A 27,956-nucleotide genomic window follows, 5' to 3' on the forward strand; every position below is an offset into this window, starting at 1 on the left:
ATGCTCGGCAGGCCCATATCCGTCCCCGCCTTAAGGGCTTGCGGGGGGTGTTGAAGCAAAGAGGCTTTTTTATATGTTGGCCCCCTTTGTTTGCATGTTTCTTTTTTGTAGAAAAGCTTCAGCTCGTGCATCACCGCGGAACCCACGATGAACTCGAGCGCCGCGGCTACTCAGCCTTTCTCCAGTCCCATGCAATGTAAGTGGCCGCGCGCCTTATCCGCGCTCCCGGGCCGGGGAGTTGGAAAAGCAGCGTTGTGCTATGGCACTGGCGGGCCCCGCAACCTGAGTAGCGGCAGAAGCGAGCGCTCGGATCGCCCGGGAATCTGGCTGAGCAGCAGCTACGGGCCCCGGAACCTGGGTGGCGAGAGAGAGAGAGAGCAGCGAGCGGATCCGAGAAGGCGCACCGAGGGGTGGCACGGCTGCGCGAGAAGGCGGCCGGCGGTTCGGAGAAGGGGGTTTCTCTGGGCTTTCTAACTACGCGCTGAATTGCTGCAATCGCTTATTTGCAAGATGTAGGGGAGGGGCCCCGAGGAAGCCAGTGCAATGCAACCCTTGCCGAGGATATGCAAAGCGTGCAAGCTGCCCAAGTCCCGGGTAGCTGCCCGGTTCAAGCCTCTTAAGGAAGGTCCACGCCGATTAAGACGGCTCAGCTTGCAGAGAATGCAGGCCTCTTCCTAACCTGGCTACACAACCGCGGAAGGCTTAGCTTTTGCGTTTCGGTTGTGACGCATCTTTTTCCAGATGACTGTCGTGCCGCCGTGCGCTTGGGAGACTTTGGACTGCAGTTGACATTATCCCCAGACGATATGGCCTTGGATAAACACTGGCATTCAATTAGAAAATATTGTTTTTGTTTTTTTTAGAATAGAATAATAGAGTTGGAAGGGACTTTGGAGGTCTTATAGTCCAACCTCCTGCTTCGGCAGGAAACCCTATACCATTTCAGACAAATGGTTATCCAATCTCTTCTTTAAAACTTCCTGTGTTGGAGCATTTACAACTTCTGGAGGCAAGTTTAAGGTTGGCAAGATGGTTATTTTGTATAATCCTCTTTTCTCTTTTTGGCAGCAAAAGTTTAGATCAGGGACAAGAAAGGGAAGACCTCCAGATAATGTTGCTGAAAGACATCCAGGGCAGGCAATGGTGAAGGATGCTAGGAATTGTTCACCAACATTTGAAGGACTGCAGCCCCCAGCCCCAGTTGTTTTTATGCAGAGTTTTATCCCAGCATCTATTTGCAAGTCATCATACCAGTTGCATAAAAGTTGATCTATTCTACATTAACTTGAGATTCTGAACCAAAGTGTAACACTTATAAGCAAATTAAGGTGAGAAACATGGGATACACGTGTTAATTTAACTACATTTTTTACAACATGGCAACTTAGGAATTCTGGGAGTTGAAGTGTACATCATAAAGTCACCAAGGTTCAGAAACACTGCTTTATTGTAGCAATGTAAAATAACAAAATCTCTGGTTTGTAATCAAGGCAGGGTTATTTTGAACTTTTTGATACAATTTCTTATTTCAGGACGAAACATTTCTGGTGATATAATGATGTTACTGGGTACAGCTCTAATGCATCTTTTGGAAATCTGTTTTTAAAAAGTCCATCGATCACACATTCAGTACTTTCTGAATATAAAATATGTCTGTTAATATTTTTTGAGAGTCATTAACTGTTTGGTTCATATATTTTGGCAGTTCCTGGTGGAACCACAGTCCTTGTGGAGCTCACTCCAGATATCCACATTTGTGGTCTCTGCAAACAACAATTCAACAATCTTGATGCCTTTGTTGGTCACAAAAGGAGTGGTTGTCAGCTGTCTGGCACAACAGCTGGAGCTACCAGTACAGTGCAGTTTGTGGCTGAAGAAACAGTGCCAGCCTCACAAGCACAAACTGTTGCAAGAACCATCACATCAGAAACACAAACCATCACAGGTATTTCACCTAGAAAATTTGGGAAGTGATGTCTAAGAAGCAGATAGTTTCATTTCTTTGAACACAGAGGAGACCACACTGAAACTTCATGGTTTAATTTCTGGCACCTTCAATAAAAATGAAGGAAGTCTTCCCCACATCTTAATGAGCAGCAAGATTGGCAGAGCTGTATGGGTGTGTGGCTCAGTATATCTGTATGACATTTGTAAGTTCCATTCTTGGGGACAGGAAGAGAGGATTTGAAAAAGTTTCTGAAAAAAAAAAATTAAATTATCTCCATATTGGAAAAGAAGCCCCCAAGCGCAATTTGAGACTGTTGGGCTAGCTGGAGAAATAGAAGTAGTTTGGTAAGTATAAATACAGGTAGTCCTTGCTTAAGAACCCACTCATTCAGCAACCATTTGAGGTTACAGTGGTGCTAAATGTGGGGGTTTTATGATGGATCTTCACAGTTACAGTTGTTGCCGTGTTCCCATGGACATGATCACAATTCAGCTGCTCAGTATCCAGCTTGCAGTTACGTTATAGCATCTGGTGGTCATATGGATCACCATTTGTGACCTTCACTGACAACAATAGCAATAGCACTTAGACTTACATATCACTTTATAGTGCTTTAAGGTTTAGAGAATCAGCATATTGCCCCCAACAATCTGGGTCCTCATTTTACCCACCTTGGAAGGATGGAAGGCTGAGTCAACCTTGAGCCTGGTGGGATTCGATCTGCCAAATTGCAGGCAGCTGGCTGCAGCAGAAGTAGCTTGCAGTACTACACTCTAACCACTGCGCCACTGAGGTTCTATGTTGGAACAATGTTGGAAGCCAGCAGGAGAAATGACAATCACATGCCCATGAGCTCTTGAGACTGCTCAGGATTTGCGTAACAACATCAAATGGGACTGCCAGAACTGCCGTCATAAATCAGTGCAGTTACGTGGATGTCATGTTTTACAACCGTTTCATTTAGTGATGAAATTCCTGGTCCCAATTACCATTTTTTAAGCAAAAAGTACTTGTCAGCTTCTATGTTTTCCTTTTTGCCCATCCTGTGTTTGGGATAGGCAACAAAGTGATCAAGAATGAAAATATCTGAACCTCCTGTTTTTTTCCCTGCCATTAATGCCTTATTGTCAGGCATAAGAAGCCAGGAGTCACGATAGAATTCAAAAGCACTCGGAAGTTTATTCCAAGCAGCCTATACAAAAATCTGAACTACTAACAGTCAGCAACAAATTAGGGGCAGATAAGAGTCAGCGGACTTTGGGCGGGGGAGGGGGGGCTGGACTTAGATCCCATTTGGGACTCCAGACTGATGATGCATTGACCCCCACCCTTGAGCTAATCCTGGTCATTTCTTATGCTTAACTCTGGTTTGTTGATTGGGTATAGAAAGGTAGGCTCTGAACATAAAAATATCTGAACGATAGAAAGTCAGCAAAGGTTGCACTGAATGCATGAAAGGTTTTTCTGCCACCAATCCATATACAGTTGGGTAACAATATGAGGAAAGGGCTTTCAACATTTGGGGATCATAAAATGAAGCTCTTTTTATGTTTATCAGTATCGGCGCCCGAGTTTGTTTTTGAGCATGGCTACCAAACGTACCTATCTGGTGAGAACAGTGAACCTCGGACAGCTACTGTTGTTACTACCCCACCGAAGTCACGCAGCAAAAAGTCCAACACATCATTGGCACAGAAGAAATTCAACTGCAGCTACCCAGGTAATGGATAAACCGGTGGGTAAATAGAAGTCTATTTTTAAATGGGAGGTGGGACAGAGGGCACCCTTGGCATTTTGAAAATATGTTGTGAGTACAGAGGCTACCATGGAAGGGGTGGGGGGAAAATTCTTCATAAAATGACATTTAGAGTCACATGATGATTCCAGACAAGAATTGAGTAGCAAAGGCCTTAGATAGTGCTGGGGTGGTGTCCAATATGTTTTGTTTCCAGATCAAAATTTTGCACAATGTCCCAAATCTGAGGGTGAAATAGGCTTTTTTTTTTTTTAATCGATCTGGATCCATTTCAAGCATTTTCTTCATTGCTTTCATGCCAATGAAGATTCTCAGTCACCCAGGCAGAGTTATCTGGAAGTTGAGTCATGGCATCTGGACTTATTTTATGCTGAAATAATGGAAAATACTTGTAGCTCAGGTTTTAGATTTTGGCAGTGGTTTGCTGTCCAAGCTTGTTTTAATTTAGTTTCTGAACCTTTCGTTATCAAGCTAGGTAACATCATCAGCAGGATTGTCTTGTCCTATTCTCCTTAGCTTATAATGTTTTATGTGCCAGTGTGGTCAGTTGATCAGTTGGTTGGTTGTTCGTTTGAAGTTATATTTAAATTCTGAGCAGCTGATTGGTTCTTTTGTTGAATGTTATTTTATGCTGGTTTGAGACATTTTGCTGCCTTCCCAGCAGCTTCCTCAATCAGAATAAGTTGGTTAAGGGAATCTAAGTAGACAGAGAGCCATTGGGATATGCCAACTCCTAAAATTCTTAGGGGGATTCCAGCACTAACCTCAGGATTTCGGCAAGAAAATTAAGAAAACTATACACTTTGGGGAAGAAATCCTGAGGTTGGTACAGGAATAACCCCTAAGAATTTGGTACATTCCAACGGCTCTCTGCCTACTCCAATTTCCCTAACAACTTGTTCAGACTGAAGAAGCCGCTGAGATGGGCAGTGTAATGCCTCAAATCAACATAAAATAAGTCCAGTTGCCTGCCATGGCTTAACTTCCAGACCCCTGATTTTAGCATTTCATGTTTCCAAAAGTTTTAAAACAACACATTTCACAGTTGAAACAGTTTTTCATTCAAGAAGGTCGATGGCTGTATTTGAAACAGTTGGAAAATGCACACTCCCCATGCTCACAATTACCTAGATCCCAGCATGCATAAAGAGTGTGGGAAAATGCTTTGCTTCAGTGACTTGGAACCTTTGGTCATGGAATTAGTAGGAGCCAAAAGATGTTCGACTGCTACTTAATTCTGTCCTTTGCTGATGGACAAAATCCACTAATACACATCTTTAATTCATGACCACCCAACCTTTGCTTAAAATCTCCTGATAAAGAATACTCCACTACCTTTCAGAATAAACTATTTTAATGGATTGATGTAGACAAATTCTCCTGATGTTTCTTGTTGTGTTGCTTCTGGCAAAGGTTCAGGCCATATTAGTTCATGGAGAGAATGGACTGGCTGAAGTTAGAAGGCATTTCCAAAAGGAAAACCTCTGAGCAGGAAATCCTCTGGAAAAGAAAAAGCAAGACATAGTTATAAGGAAGCATATATGCTATACTCAGGCTAGACACAGTATCATTCAGTTATAAAGAGCTCTGTCTTACACTGAGCAAAGATCATTATTCCAGATAACTCAATACTATATACTCTGTCTAGGAGTAGTATCCTCCAGACGCAAGTTACTGGTAGTCCTCGACTTAAGACTAATCAAGCCAGCAATTAGGTTGTAAGTTGTGCTGGTTGTTAAGCAGGTCATGTGATTAACTGTATTTTACAATATTTTTAGCGGCTGTCATTAAGTGGATCCCCGGTGGTCATCTAACCCATTGTCTGCAATGGGTGTGGTGGGGGGGGGGGGTTGTTTTGCCAGAAACTGGAAGTAAACACCATTTTTGACACACAAAAAGGTCGCAAATTATGGTCAAATGACCACAGGGTGCTGCCAGCAGCTATAACTGCTGGTTGGCTGCTGAGTACTCAAAATGCAATTGCATGATTTTTTTAGGGGTGTGTGTGTGTGTGTGTGCATGTATGTGTATGTGTTTCAGAACTTTGAATCGGACTTCAGGTCATAAATACCTTTTTTGGGGACTGTCATAACTTCAGTTGCTAAGTGACTGATCGTAAGTCGAGGAACACCTGGCTTAACTAATAATTGGCGCTAATTGAATTAAACCTGACGACTTCCTCCTACACCAGATTAATTTTGTCATGGAGCTACCTCCCTGCAATGACATAGCTAACTTTCTCAAGCCCAAACTAAGCATGGTTCAATGAATTATTTAGGTAACATGCACTTTCTACAGCAGTTGGCACCAAGAAGCTCACCTGGGCTGATCTTAAAATGCTGAACAGATTTGGACCTGATTAGTATTTTGCTAGAACAACCAGGAAATCCTAATTATTAGTCTAGACTGGGAAGTCAAAAGAGATTCCAGGAGAAGGAAGCTACACTTGTGTACTGTTTTAATCTAGTCATCGGGAAATGATCCCATCTAGTGTATTCCATTTGGCCATGTTTTCATTGAAAAACTAAGATGGAGAATTGAAATGTTATACTTTATTGCAACTGTTGACACATTCAGTCTATAGCTAGAAAAATTGCAGGATTTTTATGAAACTACATCAGTAGGTGCCTGCAAATCTACCAGTTACTTTTCTGCAAGAAAACACAAGCATGCTTGACCTTCGAAAAAAGCATGGTTGTATTATATGCAAATCAGTAAATGGAAGCGCTCAGAGAGATTCTTTCTTCTTGTTGGGGCTTTTTTTTCCTCTTTTTTCTTAGAAGCCTTACAGGACCTCAAGGGACTTGGCAGTTACGAATTGTTCTTTGCATTGTATTTACTTTCTGCCCATTGATCTGTTGCTCTCTGAGATGGAATGAGGAAATAAATTGGCATCGCTTGTATTAATTTTACTCAGTGACATTGCCACAAAGTTCCAAGAAGATTCATGGAAGCAGTTTTTAAAATTAATTTAGGTTGACATTGATCATGCAGCCTAAGGAGTGGGGAAAATAACCTTCCATGTGTGATTAACTCAATTAACTTCATTAGGACATATAGTCAAACCTGTCTTGGCTTGAGAATTTGACTGAAATTTATGCTGCATATCTCCCTCTGCACTCCAATTTTGCTCTCAAGCAGCATTTACATTTCAAGCAAACCACCTGAGGAAGGGAGTCAATAGGCTAATCCAGTAAGGTTCAAATCCTTGTTTGGTGGAAATGCTCGGTGCATGGATTTAAATGAATTAATCTCTTTCACCCTGGTCCACTTATCTTGGAGAAATATATCCTTCTCCCCCATGTTCATTGTCATGGCCCCTGGCTTGCAACACTAGAATAGTAGGCAATGGTAGACCAAACCAGAAATAGAAAACCAGGTGTCAGCATTCCAAGTAACAAACTCCAACTCCATAAACTCCAAGATAAACATTTTCTCAAAGTTCCATTTTATTAGAGTTGTCATATTGGCACATCTGGGAAAACCCAAATCTGAGAGTTGTGGGGTTTCCCTTAGTAATTGAAAATCAAAACCCCATCACATGGCCCAATCGCCATCCGTTCCAACTTGAGACCTTCCTCCAACCACTCCTTTTCCAGGTGCAGGATGACTTGTCCTTGACTGAGAGGAAGAACGTTGTTATGACTAACTTCCCCTCTCTATGAGGTCCCCCCTCCCAATTTCCCAGGCACTAGAACGTGGCAGTGTAGAAACTTCTAAGAAAAGTATGGCTTCCAAAGCTGACACCAGGTTTCTGTATCCATAGCTCCATTCTGTGAAGGAGTGCTGGCAAGGCAATTTAGACTCAAGGGAAGTTTGTAAGGCAAGTTAGATTTTTTTTTTTTTTTAAAAAAAAACCCTGCTCAGGTAGCTAAAAATATAGGAGAAAAGAAATAGGAGGAATTTATTTCCTTTTCTCTTAAGAACTGAGGACAATTTTTTTCTACAATGGTAAAAGACAGTCTGCAAGGAGTTGTATTTTTTTCCTTGACTGGGAAGAAGACAAATTAGTGCACGATGTTACGGAGAGTAGTTCTGGTCTATTTTTCTTTTTTTCTTTTAAACTATTTCTGCCCTGGCTGGAGAATTGGCAGGCATTACTTGTGCTCTATAATATGTCAGAAATTTTATATGACAGCTGGAACCATCCAAATTCTTAAAAGAATCCAGAGGCACAACTGCCTACAGAGGGAGATCTTGCTTCTGGTCATAAGGACTTTATTGATTCCAAAAAAACCATTGCAGTTTATTTTAAAGGAAGTTTAGGCTGGTGGTGAATTTGGCCAAAGCTGCAGCTTTTATGACTGATGCCACTGTGGGTGGTATGCCGCTCAGGTGATACATTTGGATATTATTACTCATGTCCAGAAGTGGTTACTAATGTCCAGATTCTGTGGTTATCACAAGAGTGAGTGGTTCTTTTCCACATTCATTAAAAAATGAAACTGCTTCAGAATTTGAAGTGTTTTATTTATTCATCAAACAATCTGTGCCCAGTTGTGTCAGTGTTTCAGATTTATTTCCTTATCTAAACAAAGAAACAGAAATGACCAAGGGCAGGCAAAAAAATCAATAGAAGCAGGAGTGACTTTCAACTCCCTGCTGGCTTCCCCCTTGAGTTTCTTTGTGGGAATCTGTTAGGGAGCTTTGGAAATCTTCCTTCTTTCTTCCTTCCTCCCTTCCTTCCTCCCCTCCCTCCCACCCACCCATCCACCCACCCGGCAGGCAGGCAGGTGGCTGTTGCTGGATGGGAGAAGGAGCAAAGAATTACAAGATTGGCTGAGAAACTTATCACAGAACATTGAGAATGAAACACATGACCACAGTAGCAACCAGTAGCATAGAAACAGCCAGAACTTGGCTGTGGAAATATCTTTTCCTTCAGAATCATGGGTTCTGGATTTTGGACACATCTATTAGTTAGCCCATCTGAGGTATCTTGGTTCAAAAATGGTTGCCCTAGGATGCACTGTTTCACCCAGTTAAAGATAATAAAAGACTTTTATTATATATAGTTTCATTTATTCAGTCAGTCAATTTGTATGGCCTCCTCAGCAAGTGACTCTGGACAATATACAATATTAAATTAAAAACAAATTCTCATCAGGTTTCCTGCTAACCTTCCATCCCTGAATACAAAAGAAAGAATGGATCAGTATGACGTCCAAGTATGGATAGGTACAGAATGATATGCTGCTGCTAAGGTCATATTGCTAAACTCACTTTCGAAACTTGTCAAGTCAATCATATTCCCAGAGGTATAGATATCATGACAATAGCCAGACTCCATGATCTAGACACATAGTTCAGTGCACTGATAGCTTTCCTCAGGACTAGCAAGAGGAAACTGTGTAAAGTCCTTGTTCAATTCCAGTGACACCAAATACCAGTCTTGGTGTGGAACACATATTATAAAGACAGGATGGTGCTGAAAGAATAGCCATAACATCAATATCTATGAAAAGTGAAACTATACATAGTTTTCCTTAGTTTCTAGTATTACCTGAATGTCCTTTGTTTCTCCCATGAGCTGTTCAGAGCATCCAGAAGTGGGAGGTGCTTCAGTCTCTTCTGGAAAGGCTGGGCTTAAAACTCAGGGACCCTCCTCCTCCTCCACGGGACACCTCCCCAGCGTCCCCCAGTTTTAGCTCAGCCTACATGGTAAGAGGTTGTGCACTCCCTGACTGGAACGGTTTCTGATTCAGCTACTCAAATTTCAGGTTTGCTCTTGGGTTAATTCGGCTTGTAAATTTCCCCCCCAATTAATTTGGCAATTTCAAGGCTTGTGGCTCTATTAGGTTATCCCCCCGATCAGTTGAGAGCAGCTCTTTGTGACAGGCAGAGTCTACCCTAACCCTAACCCTAACCTATTAGAGCCGTGAGCAGTTCATCTGGCGTTACGCAGTTTTCTACCCTTTTTCCAATCACGCCACGTTCTGGTCTTGACAGACAATATTACAACCAAGGCCTACGTAAACAGACGGGGGTATCCATTCCAAACTTCTGATGCTGGAGACGGCCAGGTTGTTCAAGTGGGCTGAGACCAATCTGCTTTCGCTCAAGGCAGAGCACATAGCAGGGGCCTTAAACACACAAGCGGACTGGCTCAATAGGGCCACGATAGATCAGGCAGAGTGGCGCCTACACCCGTCTGTCTTCCAGGAAGCAGTGCAGAGGTTTGGGCAACCGGTGATCGATCTATTTGCCTCTCCCCTCAATGTCCAATTACCCCGCTATATTTCAAGGTACCCGACTCAGGGGGCGGAGGCCGTAAATGCCCTGCAATGTCAGTGGCCTCCCGGACTTCTATATGTGTTTCCTCCACTTCCTGTAATACCCAGGTTGATCCAGAAGTTATTGGAGGAACGAGCGGAATTGATATTGGTCGCCCCTTAGTGGCCCAGGCGAACGTGGTTCGTGGACTTACAGGACCTGTCGAGCCAACCACCTTGGAAAATTCCACCATCGAGGGTTTCCCTCTCGCAAGGGCTGGTACTTCATCCGGACCCACAATGGCTCAGCCTAGCCGTATGGAGGTTGAGCGGAGCCGTTTAAGGACCCAACAGATTTCAGAGGATGCCATTGCCACCATACAAGCATCCAGACGGTCCTCAACAAATCGTATATATGAGGCTACGTGGTCCTCTTTCTGTCGCTGGTGCCGAGGGTCTAAAATCGATCCAACCGCCCCATCAATAGGACAATTATTGGACTTTTTACAGGAGGGGTTGACCAAGGGTCTATCTCCAAATACTTTACGCAGGCAGCTGGCGGCCTTAGCCTCGGTGATATCCTGGGGTGACCTTCATTCCATAGCGCACCATCCACATGTCCGCAGCTTTCTTAAGGGTGCTGCAAACTTACGACCTCCTGTAATTCACCGCTATCCCACTTGGGAGCTCAACAAGGTGTTAACCGCACTTACAACTGGCCTGTTCAAGCCTTTAAGAACCGCTAGTCTCGGGGAACTTCCGGTTTGTCGGCTTCGCGAGCGGCAGGGATTTGCGAAGCTGCGCGATCCCTGCCGCGCTAGCCGTTTTTGGGGCTCCGATCCGGACGGATACGGAGCTAGGCTGCCCTGCAGGGGCAGCTGAAGGTAAGGGGGATCCGGAGAGGGGTTTGGGGGTGTTGCAGACCCCCTCCCCGGCCGGCAGAACCCCCTTTCCCCAGGACGGTGCAGCGGCGGTCCGTAATGGCCGCCACAAAGAAGCTGGCAGCCGGGTAAGAATGCGCAGGAGGAAGTGGAGAAAGTGCTTGAAAGGAGAAAGTTTTTCTTGGTTCCTAGGACCCTAAGACATATTTAACAAAATTCCTGAAAAGTATGACTTTCTGAATGATACCTTCGAGAAGAGGAAAAAAGCGGCAGTTTGATGGTGCTGAAAGGATAGCTTACCCTCTTTTTCTACAGAATAAAAAGTGAATATTAAGAAACTTTTTTTTTTTAGGTGAAAACTGGCTCTAAGCGATGAGTGGGAAAAGAGAGGACTAAAAAAAAAAAATTTGTATGCTAAGACTTTGTTGGAGGAGATGCCTTAAGGATTGAAAGACTAAAATATATTGCAATAAGATTTTAAGAAATAGATTTGGACTTTCTTTTTTTCTGATTGATACTACCCTAGGAGGAGAGAGTGGGAACTCTGTCTTGGTTTGGACTGATTGATAACTTTGGGATTGTTTTATTTTTCCTTTGGAATATTTTGGTTGTTGTAAGAGAAAAGAAAAGATTTATAATGGCTCCTTCTATTGAGGAACTGAGAAGGGATTATGAGCAAGCAAAAAAAAAATGGTAAAGCTGGTTTGAAAGAAGCCTGCCTTTTTTTGGAAATGGCGCTCATTAACTATCAACAAACATTGCAACAGATGAAGACAGCAGAAGAAGAAAGAGAGGAAGCCATCTTTAATAAATCTCAGAACTCGACCAAGAGGGGAGGAAGAGGGAAAGGAAGAGAAATAAAGGACTTAAGATTTAAAAAAACACTTAAGAAAGGGAAAAATAAGGTGCAAAATCAATATAATGATAGTAAACAAAAGGGAAAAGGAACACGACAGAGAAGGGAAGCCAGTAAGGCAGAGGCTAGAAGAAGGGGAGGTAGAAAGGTTGGTTGGGAGAAGAAAGAAAGGGAAAAGGTGGAGAAAAGCTACAAAGTTTTGAAATTAAATGGGAAAAAAGGAATCTTTTTTAGGGATAAAGGATAAGTATAATTTCTGCAAAGAGATTTTGCAAGGTACATAAGATGATATTGTAGTATTGTATTAGAAATAGAAAACTTAAATGGCTTAAGAGTTGATAAGAGATTAAAATGTTGAAATGTTAATAATGATTGGTTTTAAAATTTAATAATATGAGGGGAGATTTAGAATATTGAGCTTTAATTAAAGAGTTTAACAAGATTATGGTATTGATGTTATTATAAAATTTTTATTATAGTATTTGTTTTTAATATTTAGATTTATTGTTTAACTATGTATTTAATTATTCTGGATGTATTATTCAATTAGAATGTACCAAGCAAAATCGGATTGGGTATTGGGTGTTATTTTAAAGATTAACTTGATTAATTTCGTGGGGAGATAGAAAGGCATCATACTCTGATTAGTGATTTCAGGAGAAATTTCTTTTTTTTTTATAAGGAATGAGACAAAGGTACAATAAAGAATGGACAAAAGATACAAATATAATGACTCAAACTAAGATGATTAATTAAGATAGAATTAAAAAGAGTGAAATATGAGGAGAAGTTAATATAGAAGACTTAGAATGGTAAATAAAATAAGTAATGATATGTAATATGAGCATGAATACAGTTGAAGTCCATGAAGAAAGAGATACCTGGGTCCAAGTTACTTTCCAAAAAGATTTTTTTTAATGTTTTGTGTGTTTTGTATATATGGTTTTTTTTTTTTTGGGGGAGAATTAATGAAACCTTGCAGAAATATAGAATGAGAATAATGGTAACTAAGTCAGAAAGAAATAGATGAAATAATAATAATAAAATGGAATAAGAGTAAAGAGAAATAAAGAGAAAATGGATAAGAGGTTTTTGTATGTTTATATGGAAATGGTTTAAAACAGAATTATAGTTCATCTGACTTGTTAAATTTATAATGGAAAAAGGTTTAAATATGTAATGGATAATGATGACTTGTGTGTTTTGAAAATTAATAAAACTTGTTTTTTTTTAAAAAAAAAGAACCGCTAGTCTCAAATTCCTGACATATAAGGTGGTCTTCTTAATTGCGATCACATCAGCAAGGAGGATTTCCAAATTGGCAGCATTGTCGATGAGAAAGGACCTGTGCATGTTTCATGTGGACAGAGTGGTTCTCAGATTGGATCCATTGTTCACCCCTAAAGTAAATTCAGTCTTCCACAGAGCGCAGGAGTTGGTGCTTCCAAATTTTTGTCCGAAACCATCTCATAGACTGGAGCATCAATGACATCGACTTGACGTTCGAAGGGCGTTGAGCATCTATCTGGACCGCACGGAGGCATTTCGAAAATCTGAGGCTCTATTCATATCCTTCAACCCATCCACTTTAGGAGTGGATTTCGATCCAGATGGAATCCCTCCCTAAGGACAGGCCAAGCTTTGGTATGTCCCACTTCTGGATGCTCTGAACAGCTCATGGGAGAGCTCATGGCATTGGTACTTACCTGATACACCCGTTCTCTGTGAGCTGTGAAGAGCATCCAGCCCTACCCATTTTTTTCCATCTGGTGGGGTTCCGTTCCGGTCAGGGATCTAGATTAGGTGATGAGTTCCGGACTTTGGCACTCAGTCTTCGCAAAACTGGGGGACGCTGGGGAGGTGTCCCGTGGAGGAGGAGGAGCGTCCCGGAGTTTTAAGCCCAGCCTTTCCAGAAGAGACTGAAGCACCTCCCACTTCTGGATGCTCTTCACAGCTCACAGAGAACGGGCATATCAGGTAAGTACCAAGCCCTTTTTCTATTGACATAAATGTAGCCACATCTCATAAATATCTAACATTTTCTTATCACAAGAGAGGTTATGAGAGGGAGGTTAGCCTGGGTGGAAATTCACCCAACATTTCAGAAGAGTAGGAATATGACATATTCAATTGCATAAAGTACTGGTAAAGTTGGGTGGATTCAGATCTGGAAGAATAGTATCTAAATCCTACATCATTCATCAACTTCCTTTTTAGCAGTCCCCCAGCTTAAATCTCTTAAAACATCTTTGACCAACCTCAAAGTCTCAGTACATGTAGGAAGCAGAGAGGATACAGATGCTGAGAAGCTTGGAATCTTGGTACTATTCCATTTGTTCTCAAGCATTTACATTTGTCATTCCTCAAGCATTTTTACTGGAAAAGCAAATTTCTAGCAGTCCTCAGCATAGAAAATATCAGAACTTTATTTGTCAGATGGGAGAAAAGTGCAGTCTTCCCAATTTAGAAGCTCTTCATCCAGAGCAGTCATTCATCATTAAGATGAAATTGATGTTTCACAGAAAGCAACAGGTGTCTGTGCCTTCCTCCTGTTCCAGGGAAAAATGGCATCAGTTGGTTTTAAGGTTTTAGATCTCAGGTATTCACACTCTCCAGTCCCCCTTGGTTTTATTGTAGCCAACAATTGGGCAGTGATGTCTAGGTGAATCAAGAATGCATCACTTTGATTGGTAGTTCTCTTGCTCTTCCAAAGAAAATTGGAATCCATTCTATAAAGATCGTTTGCTATAGATACCCAAGGCAGCTACCCAATTGTATTTTTTTTTCTTAAATAATTACAAGTTTGAACATTCTCATTTCTGCTAAGGTATATTTGTGCAGCCTGTTAATTAGGCTTTCAGCAGGACGTCTGCTCCAGTGGGACTGTGCAGGTATATCCCAATGTTAAATACTTTCTCTTCCACTACAAGAAACTGGCAAATTCGACTCTCTGCTAAGGTTTCTCTATCACAGTGAGAAGACATCATCTCTCTCTCAAATCTCCCTCCACTGCACGGAAAGGGTTTTAGAAAGGGTTTTCATTCATGGCTTGTCGATTTCTTTAACCATTATTATCCTTACCAGAAACTACATTTTAGCTTGGAAGTCACTGCATGTTCTTCCAGCCACTTTTAGGAGAACAGAAATGTTCTGTTCTCTGTCTGCCTTACCAGGAAGAGCAAATACTATCTGAAAATCATGTATGGTAGTGGTGCTGGGGTTCGATTGGATTGGGAGCAGACCAGGGGTGGGCTTCAAAAATATCAGCAACTGGTTCGCTGTCTGGTTGCTGGGTGGGTGTGGCCATGGTGGGCATGCTTCCTGCATCATGGCGGGCGGGGGCATTTTCAGCCTCCCTGGGCTCTGGAGGCTTTCCTCAAGCCTCCACGAGGGCAAAAATGGTATCCCCGGAGGCCGGAAATGGGCATGTTTCCAGCCTTCCAGAATTTCCGGGAGGCCTGTTTTTCACCCCCCTCAGGCTCCAGAGGCTTTCTTCGAGCCTCCGGGAGGGTGAAAACAGCCTCCCCCGGGCTCCGTTTTTTACTCTCCTCGAGCCTCCATGCAAGCCCCGCATTTACTTGGCATCCAAACAGGCCACATGGGGACTCCGGGGAGGGGAGGGGTGAGTGGGCGGGGCCAGCCAGGGGTGGGATTTACGGTTTGCCGAACTGGCCATAAAACTAGCTACGGGTTTGCTCGAACCAGGGTGAACTGGTAACAGCTCACCCCTGGAGCAGACCCCAGTCAGCTCTGTGTCTCACCACCCCTTTGCTTATTATGCCCCACTAGTTGTTGGGAAAAGAGGAGATCCGTCATTTGCAGGAACAGACAGTTAAAATGGGTTCGTATTAATTTGATTTTTTTTCTGCTTCTCCCTCCCAGGGTGTCAGTTCAAGACATCTTACGGAATGAAAGACATGGAACGGCACTTAAGAACACACACAGGTACATTCCGGGACTTTTAGAATACAGGTAGTCCTTGACTTACGACCACAATTTTCATTGCTAAGCAAAATAGTTTAAGTGAATTTTGCCCCATTTTGCAAGCTTTCTTGCCGCAGTTGTTAATGAATCACTGCAGTTGTTAAATTAGTAACGTGACTGTTAAAAGAATCTGGTTTTCCCATTGCCTTTGCTGATCAGAGGGCACTGCAACCATCATAAATACATGCCCAGGTGCCAAGCACCCAAATTTTGGTCATGTGACCACAGGGTGGTCATAAGTGTGCCATGGTCATCAATGTGAAAAATGGTCATAAGGATTATTTGTAAGTTATTTTATTTTTGAGTCAGTGGAAATAGCTTTCTTAGAATATGTGTCCTTTTCCAGCAAAACATTTGTAATCTGACGTTGAGATGGGGGTGAACAATGATAAGGGAGTGTTATTTTCTGAATTGCTGCCCCTTTTTATAGTCATTCCGTGATATGAATGCTAGTAGACATTAGGAATAATAATAATAAATTTCTCTTAAACCAAATCGTAGTGGACAACCAGCTAAATATGAGCCAGCAGCACCACTCTATAAAGCCTTAGTAAGACCACACCTAGAGTACTGCATCCAGTTTTGGTCACCACATTATAAAAAAGATGTTGAGACTCTAGACAAAGTACAGAGAAGAGCAACCAGGATGATTAGGGGACTGGAGGCTAAAACATACAACAAACGGTTGCAGGAACTGGGCATTGCTAGTCTAGTAAAGAGAAGGACCAGGGGAGACATGATAGCAATGTTCCAATATTTGAGGGGCTGCCACAAAGAGGAAGGGGTCAAGCTGTTTTCTAAAGCGCCTGTGGGCCAGACAAGGAATAATGGATGGAAACTGAACAAGGAGAGATTCAACCTGGAAATAAGGAGAAACTTTCTGGCAGAACAATCAACCAATGGAACAGCTTGCCCTTGGAAGTTGTGGGAACGCCATCACTTGAGACTTTCAAGAAGAGATTGGACTGCCATTTGTCAGAAATGGTGTAGTGTCTCCCACTTGGGTGGGGGAGTTGGACTAGAAGGTCCTTTCTAACTTTGATTATCCTAAATCAAATTATTGTGACTATTCGAAAGTGGAGCTTACCTGTATCTGCACATATCCCTAATTTTCTAAGGGAAAGTAAACAGCATGATAAAAAAAAAAACCTTGAATGATAATTTCCATTTCATCTTGGAAAAGATGAATTCCATCCCCTCAAAAACAGGGTGCTTTACATTTCTTCTCTCAGGTGACAAGCCCCATAAATGTGAAGTTTGCGGCAAGAGTTTCAGTCGAAAAGATAAGCTGAAAATGCACATGCGCTCCCACAGTGGAGTAAAACCTTACAAGTGTAAACACTGCGACTACGCAGCAGCCGAGAGCAGCAGCCTAAACAAGCACCAGCGCATCCATTCCGACGAGCGTCCTTTCAAATGCCAGATCTGTCCTTACGCCAGCCGCAATTCCAGCCAGCTCACTGTTCATCTCAGATCTCATACCGGTAAGGCCAGGGCGGGGGGAGTTGTTTGTGGTCAATTTAGCCCTGAAAACCTTAAGATGGTTTTGGGAACGGAAAAAAAAATGCCCATTTAAAAATGCGACTCAATTCAACAGACTTTATTTATTTTTTAATTACTTATCAAATTTGTGAACTGCCCAAAGCTATGCAAGGGTGATCGGCGGTATACAAAAAGAAATAATAAGACTATATTATGATGACCCAGGGTGGGAGACAAAATAAACACAGTCACAAAAACAGGTAAAGCCCCTTTTATTCCTTCACTTTGCTTCAAAGCTCCAAATATCCTTGACTGGAGACAAAAAATTCCCTCACAAGCAGTTACAAAAAGGAGGAAATGCCATTTAAACTAAAAATGCCTATAAATTATAAAGAGTAAAAACAACACAAACCACACTGAAGCAATTAAGGGAACCAGGCAAGATAAGGGCTTGAAGATGTCCACAGATATCGGAACACACACTGGGAAGGATGCCAAACTCAGAGAGGAACAACAGACTAGAGATATTTCCATGCTTTGTTTCCAGCACTGGCCCATATGCATGTCCGTCCTTTTAACCAGGTCTCACAGCTGTAGCCCATGAAGAGGATCAAGGCCCTCTCCTCCCGAGTAGACCACATCTCTCCCTTATCCTCTCCTCCCTGCGTGCCCTGGGATGGAGAGGGGATGGGCCTGGGTCTTCCTCTGACTGCCCAGCCGGCCTCTGACCTTCTCTAGCCTCCTCCACAACTTCCGGAGCCACATTTCCACTCCCTGTCAGTTGTTCCTCCTCTCCCTTGGAGTCAGTCTCCAACAGGGACATGGCATGTATAAAGGCAGTGTAGGTAGTCCTCAACTTATGACCACAATTAAGCCCAAAATGTATGTTGCTAAGTGACATATGCCTCTTTTTTCGACCTTTCTTGACACATTTGTTAAGTGAATCACTGCAGTTGTTAAGTTAGTAACATGGTTGTTACGTGAATCTGGCTTCCCCATTGACTTTGCTTGTCAGAAATAGATGATTACATGACACCAAGACATAAATATAAACCAATCACAAAATGAATTTTACTCATATGACCATTGGGATGCCGCAACCGTTGTAAGTGTGAAAAACAGTCAAGTCACTTTTTTCAGTGCCGTTGTAACTTTGAACGGTCACTAAATGAACTGTTGTAAGTTAACTACCTTGGGTAGTCCTCGGCTTACAACCACAATTGAACTCAAAATTTCCATTGCTAAGCAAAACAGATGTTCCGTGAGTTTTCCCCCATTTTATGACCTTTCTTGCCACAGTTGCTAAGTGAATCAATACAGTCCTTAAGTGAATCTGGCTTCCCTGATTGATTTTGCTTGTTGGGAGCTTCCTGGGAAGATTATGAACAGTGTTCACATGACCTCAGGACAGTGCAACTGGCATAAATACATGCCAGATGCCATGTGTCCAAAGTTTGACCACGTGACTGTGGAGCTGCTGCAACAGTCATTACTGTGAAAACTAACCATAGGTCACTTTTTTCAGTGCCGTTGTACTGCCTGCATCATGCACTACCATAGTGTGGGTTTTTTTATTTGATTTTGCTTTAGCAAGTTGTGCCAAACCCCTTGTGGGTATCAGTAGACTCTTTTTAAGCAAAACATGATAAGTTCAGTGCTTGAGTCTGCTATTAATACTGTAAATAGAAGCTTAAAGAAGAAAAATCTCTTTTAAGATCCCGATCTAAAAAACTTTCAATTGTGGGCGGAATTACCCTACCCAATGTTGGTCCTACAGTGTTATCATTTCTCCTCTCTCCAATCAGGCCCCCATCTTAGGTCAGTGGTTTGAGCTGGACTCTGAGCTTTTCCACAAAGCCAGGTTTCTAGGGCTTATACCCAACTTTTTCAGTCCTCATGTGCTACAGGTGTTGTTTGTCTAAAGCAGAGTTCCCCAACTTTTCTGGGTTGGCAACCCAGAGCAGGGGGGAAGAGGGGATCTTTTGTGGGAGGAGCATGTGCAAACATTCGTGGCAACACTTGCATGAGTGGGGCCGCAAGCACCCACAACAAGGCTCGTGCGAGTGGGGCCACGAACGCCCACAACGATGCTCGGACGAGTTGGGTCAAGAGCACCTGCAACGACACTCACATGAGTTGGGCCATGTGCACACACTGGTCAGCCACTTACATGGCCCGGTGGCAATTAGGCCCTGGCCCGGTAGTGGACCATGGCCCACAGATTGGTCTAAAGGGCTCTCCCACGATACCTTGATTTTTGGCTAGTAAAGTTCTGCTCTTTCTCACAACCAAGTTTCTTGTAAGATTCTCCAAAGCAAAAGCCATTTCCTTCTTCCCTTTTTGGCCTTTTATCCTATGAGTTTTAGACTCAGCTAGCCAGCTTTCTTTTACTTGCTTTGACACTGTTTAAAGGTGACGTTTTGTGTTCTTTTTGGGAGGTAAAAATTAAAGCTCCTCCTTGACTTTTTTTAAAGCCATTTTTTACCAAAGCCAACTATTTTAAAGTTCCCTGGGCTTAATCTTAAATTCACTGACAGCAATTAAATATTGCTACTTTTTTCCCCAATATAGTTTGGCATCCTAAAATGGAGACTTTGTGCACTGCTGCAGCTGTTTCTCAGAAAAAGCAGATCAGTGTAGGCAATAATAGGCAGAGCCAGATAATACAAAGAACAGAACTGCCAATCTGTGCAACTTCATTAATATAATGTGTATAATAAACATTTTATAGTGAGGGCCTTAATCTTTAAATACATGCTTGGATTACCACAGCATGCCATGTCATGATTTCAAACAATCTTTAGTTGGAATCAATGAAACATACAGCCAGCTAAACCAATTATGCATCTTCTTACAATCTTCCATTTATGAAAATCTATAAAATATTAACTTGTGAAGTAAATTAAGCTTCATGTGTCACAGTTATTAAAGAATAACAAATTCACTGTATTAGGGAGCTGCCTATATTTTATTTCTGTTTTAAATAGCATCCTGTGTCTTACTCAGCTTGTGGTGTGTGTACAACGGGGGTGGTGGGGGCCAACCAATACCCAAGCTGTTCAAATGACGGAAAGCAACAGTAAATCAATAGTATTTTTTGTTTGTTTAAGTATTAACAATAACCATAGTTTATTAACAAGATGGAGCTCATAATAGCTGTCGGTGTGCTGCAAAAATTATCAATACATTGTTGGACAAAGAGTTCGCTTGTCTTTTTACACTGGCATTTTTCTCTATAAAACTTCTCTTTGTAGTGTACTTTATTTTTTTAATCAACACTTGAATGCAATTTTTCCAGTAAGGTAGCAACTAAATAAACAAAAGCCTATATACCAGATCAGTAAATGGATCAATGAAAGCTGGGTCTTTCGAAAAGCAGCTTTACCCAAAACAAATTTCTAAATGCAATTTCTTTTGCTCTAAACAAGATATGCTTTAAAGCAGGGGTCGCCAACCTTTGGACCTCAGGGACCACCAAACTCATAATTTTAAATCCCAGGGATCTATGGGCGTGGCCTAATTTGTGAGTGTGGCTTGGTGGTCATGTGACTGGCTGGGCATGGCTTGTATGTAAATATTGAATTTTTTATTTAAAAAAAGAGCAACTTTGACCCAAAATCAGGCAAAGCAGGCAGGCAGATTGAGTTGCTCACAGAATCATTCAGTGATCTATCTATCTGCCATCGGTTACCTGAGTCTGTCACATAAAATTTGTTTGCCGTGAGTCTGCACTGAATAATAGAACCTTCAGTCCTAAGGGAGCCGAAGATCTAAAGACTAGCTAGAAAGCAAGAAATCCAACCATTTCCTGCTTCCTAGCTAATCTAAATCTTCCAACACAACAGAACAGATGATGGTTGGAAAAAGGAAAAATAACAATTTAGCAGGTAAGTTTACTGGGTAAGGAGTGAGTGGGCCGGGAGGGTTCCCACAGGCCATGTGGGCGGCGCAGCCTTGTGTTTCTGTGCAGCCTGGATTAATTGCTTTGGGGGGATGGTCTGAGGGTGAGATTTCTCTGCAGCCCACCAAAATTTTCCGGTTGGCGACCGCTGCTTTAAAGGACACACTTCCCAAGCTAGTACTAAAAAACTTTTAACATTTCTAGCTAGCCTGTTTACTGTCACCTGGAAATTCTGAGAATTGCAGTCTCATCGGGTATTTTGGAACATGTAATGGCACAAAGGCAATACCACCAATTCCAGCATTTGCGTGTGGTTTGAAGAATGGTGAATGGGCTAGATATGTACCCTCAAACCTTCTAAAGCAGGAATGTCAAACTTGAGGCGTCACAGCGGTGTCACATGACATATCGGGACTTTTCCCCCTTCGCTAAGCCAGACGTGGGCATGGCCAGAGTGTGACGCATGTGGCTCGTGGGCTGCATATTTGACAGCCCTGCTCTAAAACAATATTTCTCAACATCAGCAACTTTTAAGGTGTGTGGATTTCAACTCCCAGAATGCTGGCTGGCTGAGGAATTCTGGGTGTTGAAGTCCACACATCTTAAAGAGGCTGGGTGTGAAAAACACTGGCCCTAAATGTACCACCTTGGAATTCAAAGTGTTCTATAGCCCTTATGAATACATAGTTTTCCAATTACTTTGTCATTAAGTATCACGAGTTTCATTTGGCTAGAATTAATCTGAATCCCTGACATGCAAATAATTGCCCTTGCAAACATTTGTCTCCCAAACAGGAGATGCTCCTTTCCAGTGCCGTCTGTGCTCTGCCAAATTTAAAATCAACTCTGACTTGAAGAGGCACATGCGTGTGCACACAGGGGAGAAGCCTTACAAATGTGAGTTCTGCGAGGTCCGGTGTGCCATGAAAGGTAACCTGAAGTCTCACATCCGCATCAAGCACAACGTGGAGAATGCCTTCAAATGCCTCGTCTGCAAGTTCCAGTGCGGGAATAAGACAAGTCTCCGTCAGCATCTGCGAATCCACCAGCCCGAGCAGCCCGTGAAATGCTCGGAGTGCAGCTATTCCTGTTCCAACAAGGCGACCCTCAAAGTACACGAGAGGATCCACTCCAAGGATCGCCCTTTCAAGTGTGAGTTCTGCCGCTTTGATACCAAGCAACGGAGCAATTTGACCACCCATGTCAAGAAAACCCATCCCGATAAGATCAGGGCCAGAGAAACAATATCAGGTCAAGGGGAAGGAGATCGGTCAAAGGAAGGCAACTCCAGACAAGTTGCTAAACTGGAGGCCAGGAAAGCTTTCAGATGTGATCTCTGCGAGGCCTCCTTTGTCCGGGAGGACTCTCTGAGGAGCCATAAAAGGCAGCATGTTGAATATAATGGGACTAAAACTTCTGAGCTGGCTGTCTTACAGTTCCAGATGGACCCCACCCCACAAGATGATACTTCTATTACTGTTAGTCATCTTCAGATGCCATTGCACACTTCCCCCTATGGGGAAGGGCAGGTCAAGATCATTGTTGGGCATCAGCTACCCCAAGGCAGCAGCTTGGAACAAGGAGGTCAAGTTAATATTGTGTCTCCTACCTTAATAGCTCAGAATCAGGATGATCTGTCCAGTAATAACCAGCTGCAAATACTGCAGCAGGTGAGCTTATTGGCTCCACCCCTTCCTGTTGGGTCTCCAGCAGAAAGCCTCTCGGTCAGTCAACCCACAGTCCTTCTCACAACTCACAACCAAGCTGATGGCAGCAGATCAAACCAGACCCTGATCTCTACCATTCCAGTAGGCAGTCATGAGGTCTCAGCTAACCAGGCCTTCATCAATGGCACAGGGATCAGCTGCTCAGATTTGGAAGGGCTCAATGCTTTAATTCAAGAAGGGGCAGAAGAAGTGACAGTGGTCAGTGCTGAAGAGCAGAACATCTCCGTGCGAGCATCAGCTCCACCAATCTTTTCATCCTCTTCTCATTCCGATGTGCCAAAGCAAACCTATTCCATCATCCAAAGTGGAGCTCATGCGAGTTTGTTGTGTCCTGCAGACTCCATACCAGATTAGACTGGAGGCTGAAAAAGTCATTTGTTTGCTCCATTTAGTCCTAGAGTGCATTCGAGAGGAGGCTGTTATGCGAAGCAGGCACAGTCAGCCTGGTGCCCCTTTCTCGAAAATGAGCATAGTTTGCATTCGTGAGAAATATGTTGATACTGCTGGCTTTAAGGATGGATTGTGGTGGGAATAGATGCTCTTAGGTGGGGATAAGTCCTGTTGTACAAGACTCATTTATATCGCTTTCAGGTCTAAATCTCTAGTTTGGTCTAATAACAATATCTATCATGCTTAAATAATGTCTCTAGCATAACTTTCCAACTTTGTTCTAGGTTTAAATACCCAGTGAGTCAGACTGCGTAGGAAATGCTGTCAATCTTCAAAACTAGTTGTAATGGGAACCATTGAAAATTATTCATTGGCTCTTGGGTTCTCCTCCCCTTTCCTTTTTTTTTCTTTTTTCTTTTCTTTCATATCTCAGACCTTAAAATCGTGTTGAATGTATAAATGATGCATTTTTAATACTTAGGATAACAGTCTTACATTGTAATCTACTGCTGGATTGTTCTCCAGTATGATCAATGACTTTAGATGGGCTAAAGAATAATAGCTGGATATAATGTTGCAATATAATTCCCCAAAGTGGCTTTGTTCTTCTGTCTTCAAAAGCAGTTTGACATATAACAATCAAGTCTGTCATGGAGGAAAGTGGGGAGAAAAATATCAGTTGTTGTTGACAGTATTAAGTAGGCAACAAGTGGCTCAAGGCAGTTTACTACTTTTTGAATATCTGATTTCTATATCAAGACTAGGGGGACCAGCTTTTGAAGCTCACAATACATGGTGCGGATGGTCTACAATACATCTGAACCATCTGCAGCAGACCAATTTTGTTGTGTCTCAGTTGAAAGTAGGCAAGCTCCACATGTATCAGGGATCATCTTTTTTTTCCAGCTGTGACACCTACAGGACACAGTTGAACATCACCCTAAACCAGGCCTATGACTTAGCATGGAATGCACTTATTATCTTCTTACACCAGTTGGTTTATGGGAAATAGATGTCACCTTTCACTTGGGAGAAGCAAGAGCACAGTGTTGCCAAGGGATGGGGGGACATCTTAACACACAAAAAGTGGGACACTCACTGTTTAATGGAAGTAAAAACTATTTTGAAATCCTGGCTTTGTTTGAAGGTTGCCTTCATTTTTGCAGCATACAATAAAGCATCTTAAATAGTGTAACCATAACAATTGGATAGGACTGCACAGCATATGTTCCATTGAGCCCAACTCAATCCTTTATATACTACAGTGTACTGGGAACATATCCAAAGTTGCAGGCAGATATAGGGTTTGTCTAGCATTTCTCACTGTGCTGGGCAACGTTCAGTTATTATAGTAGGACACCTTGATAAAGTGATTTTCCAGATTATATGCAGTTTATGGGAAGAAATGCATTCCATTTCTGTGGTGTGTATGTGAAGGCTAGTGGCAATTTTTTTCTGTCACCTGTAGATGGTGCTAGAACTCAAGCTGAAGTTTGAGAGGAAGGACATGATTAAAGAACAGGTACTGTATGTCTGATGAGTATTTCCTGCAAAAAAGTGAATTGAACTGTTTTGTTTCAGTACATGTACATGAATGCTAACTTAGAAAAGAAAACACTTCCTGGGGTACATCCCACTAAGGTACCAAGATTTCTTCAGTAAACAATAACATAGGACTAGTTAAAATTTAAGTTTCCATTATTTTAGAAATGGAGTAGGTTGAAGATGTTGCATGTAGACAAGGAAACGTTTATACATGCATACAAATCTATATAGGTTTGTATAAAACAAATGACTGATTTTTCAGTGAAAAGCTAAGAATATTGTCTTGTATCAGGCAAAAGTTGTAATCCATCTAAGGCAAGGGATAAACAGTCAGAGACTCCAGTGCTACAAATGATATTGGAAAGTTTTAGATGAGGTCCCAAGAGACTAATTAATTTTATTATCACATTACCATTGTAATATGAGAGGAATGAGGAAATAGCCAATATGTGATAGAAGAGTAATACTGTTAATATATTATTTAAATGTGAGTTAAATTATATTGAGAGTTGTTTTTCTATTTTGCTCACTAGCTTTTTTCCTGTATTCGAACATTCGAAGACCAAGCACCATTCTTGTTCTAGAAGGAGGTTTCCAGTCCTAGCATTTTGAGTGTTATCTCATGGGTTCTTTGGTTTTACAAAGTAAACACTGTCACTAAATTATCACCCCTACCAATTTATAATACTCATCAGCTCCTTCACTGCTCCTAAGTTACAGGTTTACAACTTAGTAAACTATATTTTTTTTAAAAAAAGCAGGAAGAATTAAGATGAAGTAGGGTAAAGCACCTGACAAACAGAATGTTGGGTTGCAATATTGTATATCATAGTGGACCACAGAGGAGAATAGGTGAGTGGTAGAAGAAGATTGAGTGCAGCCATGCTTCATAAATGGAATTGTAGAATTGTAGAAGGTTGAGAAAATGGGGGAAGAATAAGGACGTGTTTTGCTCTCTGAGGAACAGAGATTTAGAAAGGATGTGTTCCCTGGAGCAAGAATACTTTGATTCTGGCCTGAGTGAAAACCACTTGGGAAATTGGGAATGGGATCAGAAGTATAGTCGTTAGAGGTGAAAGGAACTGGGTGAATTCGGATTGCAGAGAAGTTGAATGAGTTGCGTAGTAAGGATAGTTGATAAAGGGGAGAATGAACTGTAACATGCACTGAGGATTTTGTCTGGTCTGTTTAGAAAAAGGGAACTGAGTATACAAGACAAAAACCAATTGGAATAGAGCTGAAAGGAACCTTGGAGATCTTCTAATCCACCCCCCTGCTCAAGTAAGAGACCTGGTACCATTTCAGATAGGTGGCTGTCCAAACTTCTTACAAACCTCCAGTGATGAAGCATCTACAACTTCTGAAGGCAAGCTGTTCCACTGGTTAATCATCCTCACTATTAGGAAGTTTCTCCTTAATTCCAGGTTGCTTCTCTTCTCAATTAGCGATAGTAGGAAGATAGTCAAGAAGTATTGGGGGGGGGAGTAGGAGGGAGCCATACTAACAGGGAAATTGGAAATGTGATGCTAATGTTCCTAAATCTTAATTCTTGGGCATCCGATTTACTGGGTGCCAAGGCTTGGAAGGATGATTTTGAATGCCAGATCCATTTATAATAACGTAACCTCATTGATAATGTAATTGTGGATGAAAGACCAGACCTGATGTGTGCCACCGAGAGCCGGCTGGATGAAAGGAAGGAATTTCTCTTGCTGAAATCTGTTCAGCCATGTTTTGTATGTTGCATTAAATCTAAGACCTTCTTTGTGAGGGTCAGTTTTAGAGATGCTACATAGTACTGTCCTTCCAGCTTCGTTGCAACATCTCTTCCTGAACTCAGTTTTATTACAGGTGGAAGTTTTGGCCATTCTGAAAGCATTGCTGGTCTGCCCATATCTCCAATCTTCCTCTGTGGGAAAGACTATTAAGAAAATGGTAGAGTAAAAATTACAGAAATTTTTGGAGGATATGAGTTAGAGATGGAATAGAAATCGCATTGGTCATTCTTGTGGACAGTTTGCACTGGGATTTGAAAGTAACCATTACTATGAGGTTCCTGGGTTGACAGATCAGATCAGAGGTCAGAGAGAGGCAGGGGTCAGATCTTCAGTTGTTGTGGCATGAGCTATCCGAGGATTGCAGTCTGCCTCTTATCCTTTTTGATGTCTATATGAAGCTTCTGTAAGAAATAATCCATCAGTTTGGGGTATGAGATCATCAATAGGCAGATTATACTCAACCATGTATCTCCACTCCAAGCCCAGTGGGAGATACAGATATCTCCCTGTGCCTGGAAACTGTCAAAACTTGGAAAGGAGAAATTAAAATCTTGATTCAGAGTGAACCAAGCAGATGGGAGGAACTGTTGCTTCAGAAGCTTAGTGATTCCAGGACAATTCAAACTTTAACACTTGCTTTTGTGCTTCTTCAAAAAAAAAAAAAAAGCCTACAACCTCTTGGGTAAAATCAAGAGCAAGCAGAGGCCATAGATTAGAGAGCCTTTGCCCAATTCTAGCTACAGCTCCAAATATCTTGAACCTGAGAACCATCAAACTTGCGCTTACCTGTCTCAGTTAATTCAGTATACATGAAACTGCTCTTGAAGATCACCCAGAAACTAGCTGTTAGAAATGTATTGATCTTGATCAACATGCACTCATGCTACTGCCATAGTATACCTTTGCTGCCGGAGCTTAGATGTTCTGGATGCAATTCAAAGTGTTGGTTGCTGTTAAAGCCCCAGGAACTGCTTTTCCCACATAGATCCTTCCCACCCAGTCCAAGTAGCCAGACAATGCTTGTTAAAAGTCCTTATGAGGTGTGAGAGGGTTGTGAAGTTACAAGTTATTCTCTGTTGGGGCTCTTTTTCTGGGACAGCTTCCTCTTGGATGGTTTTCACTCTCATGGCCTTCTGGAAACTTGTAAAAACTTGAGAATTCCAGAAAATCCTTCAGGAATTAATTAATGTGCAGTGACTAGCACTATTGTTAATGTTTATTGTCTGTATTATGATTAGTATTGCTGGTATTTGTTTTAATTTATTAGTATATGTATAGTGCCTAGAGTCTACTAGGATTAAGGTGGTATATACATTGCATAAATAAATGAGGTGGTTTTTTTTGCTTTAAAATCATCTGTCTCTAAAATGATTCATTATTATCTCTGCTCACTGCAGTATTTCATCAAATTTAATAACAACAGGGTACAAATTACAGTGAAGCTTTTTTTCTTAGGTACTATACTATTTTTTTCACATAACTTCATTCTCTATTCT

The 27,956-nt window shown here is 41.9% G+C and overlaps 1 protein-coding gene across 2 annotated transcripts; it reads left to right on the top strand.

Annotated features, from left to right (window-relative positions):
• ZFP64 (ZFP64 zinc finger protein) lies at positions 1 to 27,812 on the top strand. 2 transcript variants are annotated; one of them, XR_015748437.1, is made up of 7 exons: positions 1 to 196; positions 1,706 to 1,945; positions 3,507 to 3,668; positions 15,536 to 15,598; positions 16,870 to 17,121; positions 21,816 to 26,925; positions 26,959 to 27,812. XR_015748437.1 is itself a non-coding variant. In XM_026664964.2 (6 exons), the coding sequence occupies exons 1-6, from the start codon at positions 148 to 150 to the stop codon at positions 23,099 to 23,101; spliced, it is 2,052 nt and encodes a 683-aa protein (XP_026520749.1). In that variant the 5' UTR covers positions 1 to 147; the 3' UTR covers positions 23,102 to 27,812. The 2 variants fall into 2 exon arrangements, 1 of the variants encoding a protein (XP_026520749.1); XM_026664964.2 differs by having other exon boundaries at positions 21,816 to 27,812.
• Positions 27,813 to 27,956: the final 144 nt, after the last annotated feature.

This window comes from Notechis scutatus, chromosome 3, assembly GCF_049901735.1.
Source record: "Notechis scutatus isolate UNSWTSFEM ecotype Mainland chromosome 3, rNotScu1.2, whole genome shotgun sequence".
In the NCBI taxonomy this organism is placed as follows: Eukaryota; Metazoa; Chordata; class Lepidosauria; order Squamata; family Elapidae; genus Notechis; species Notechis scutatus.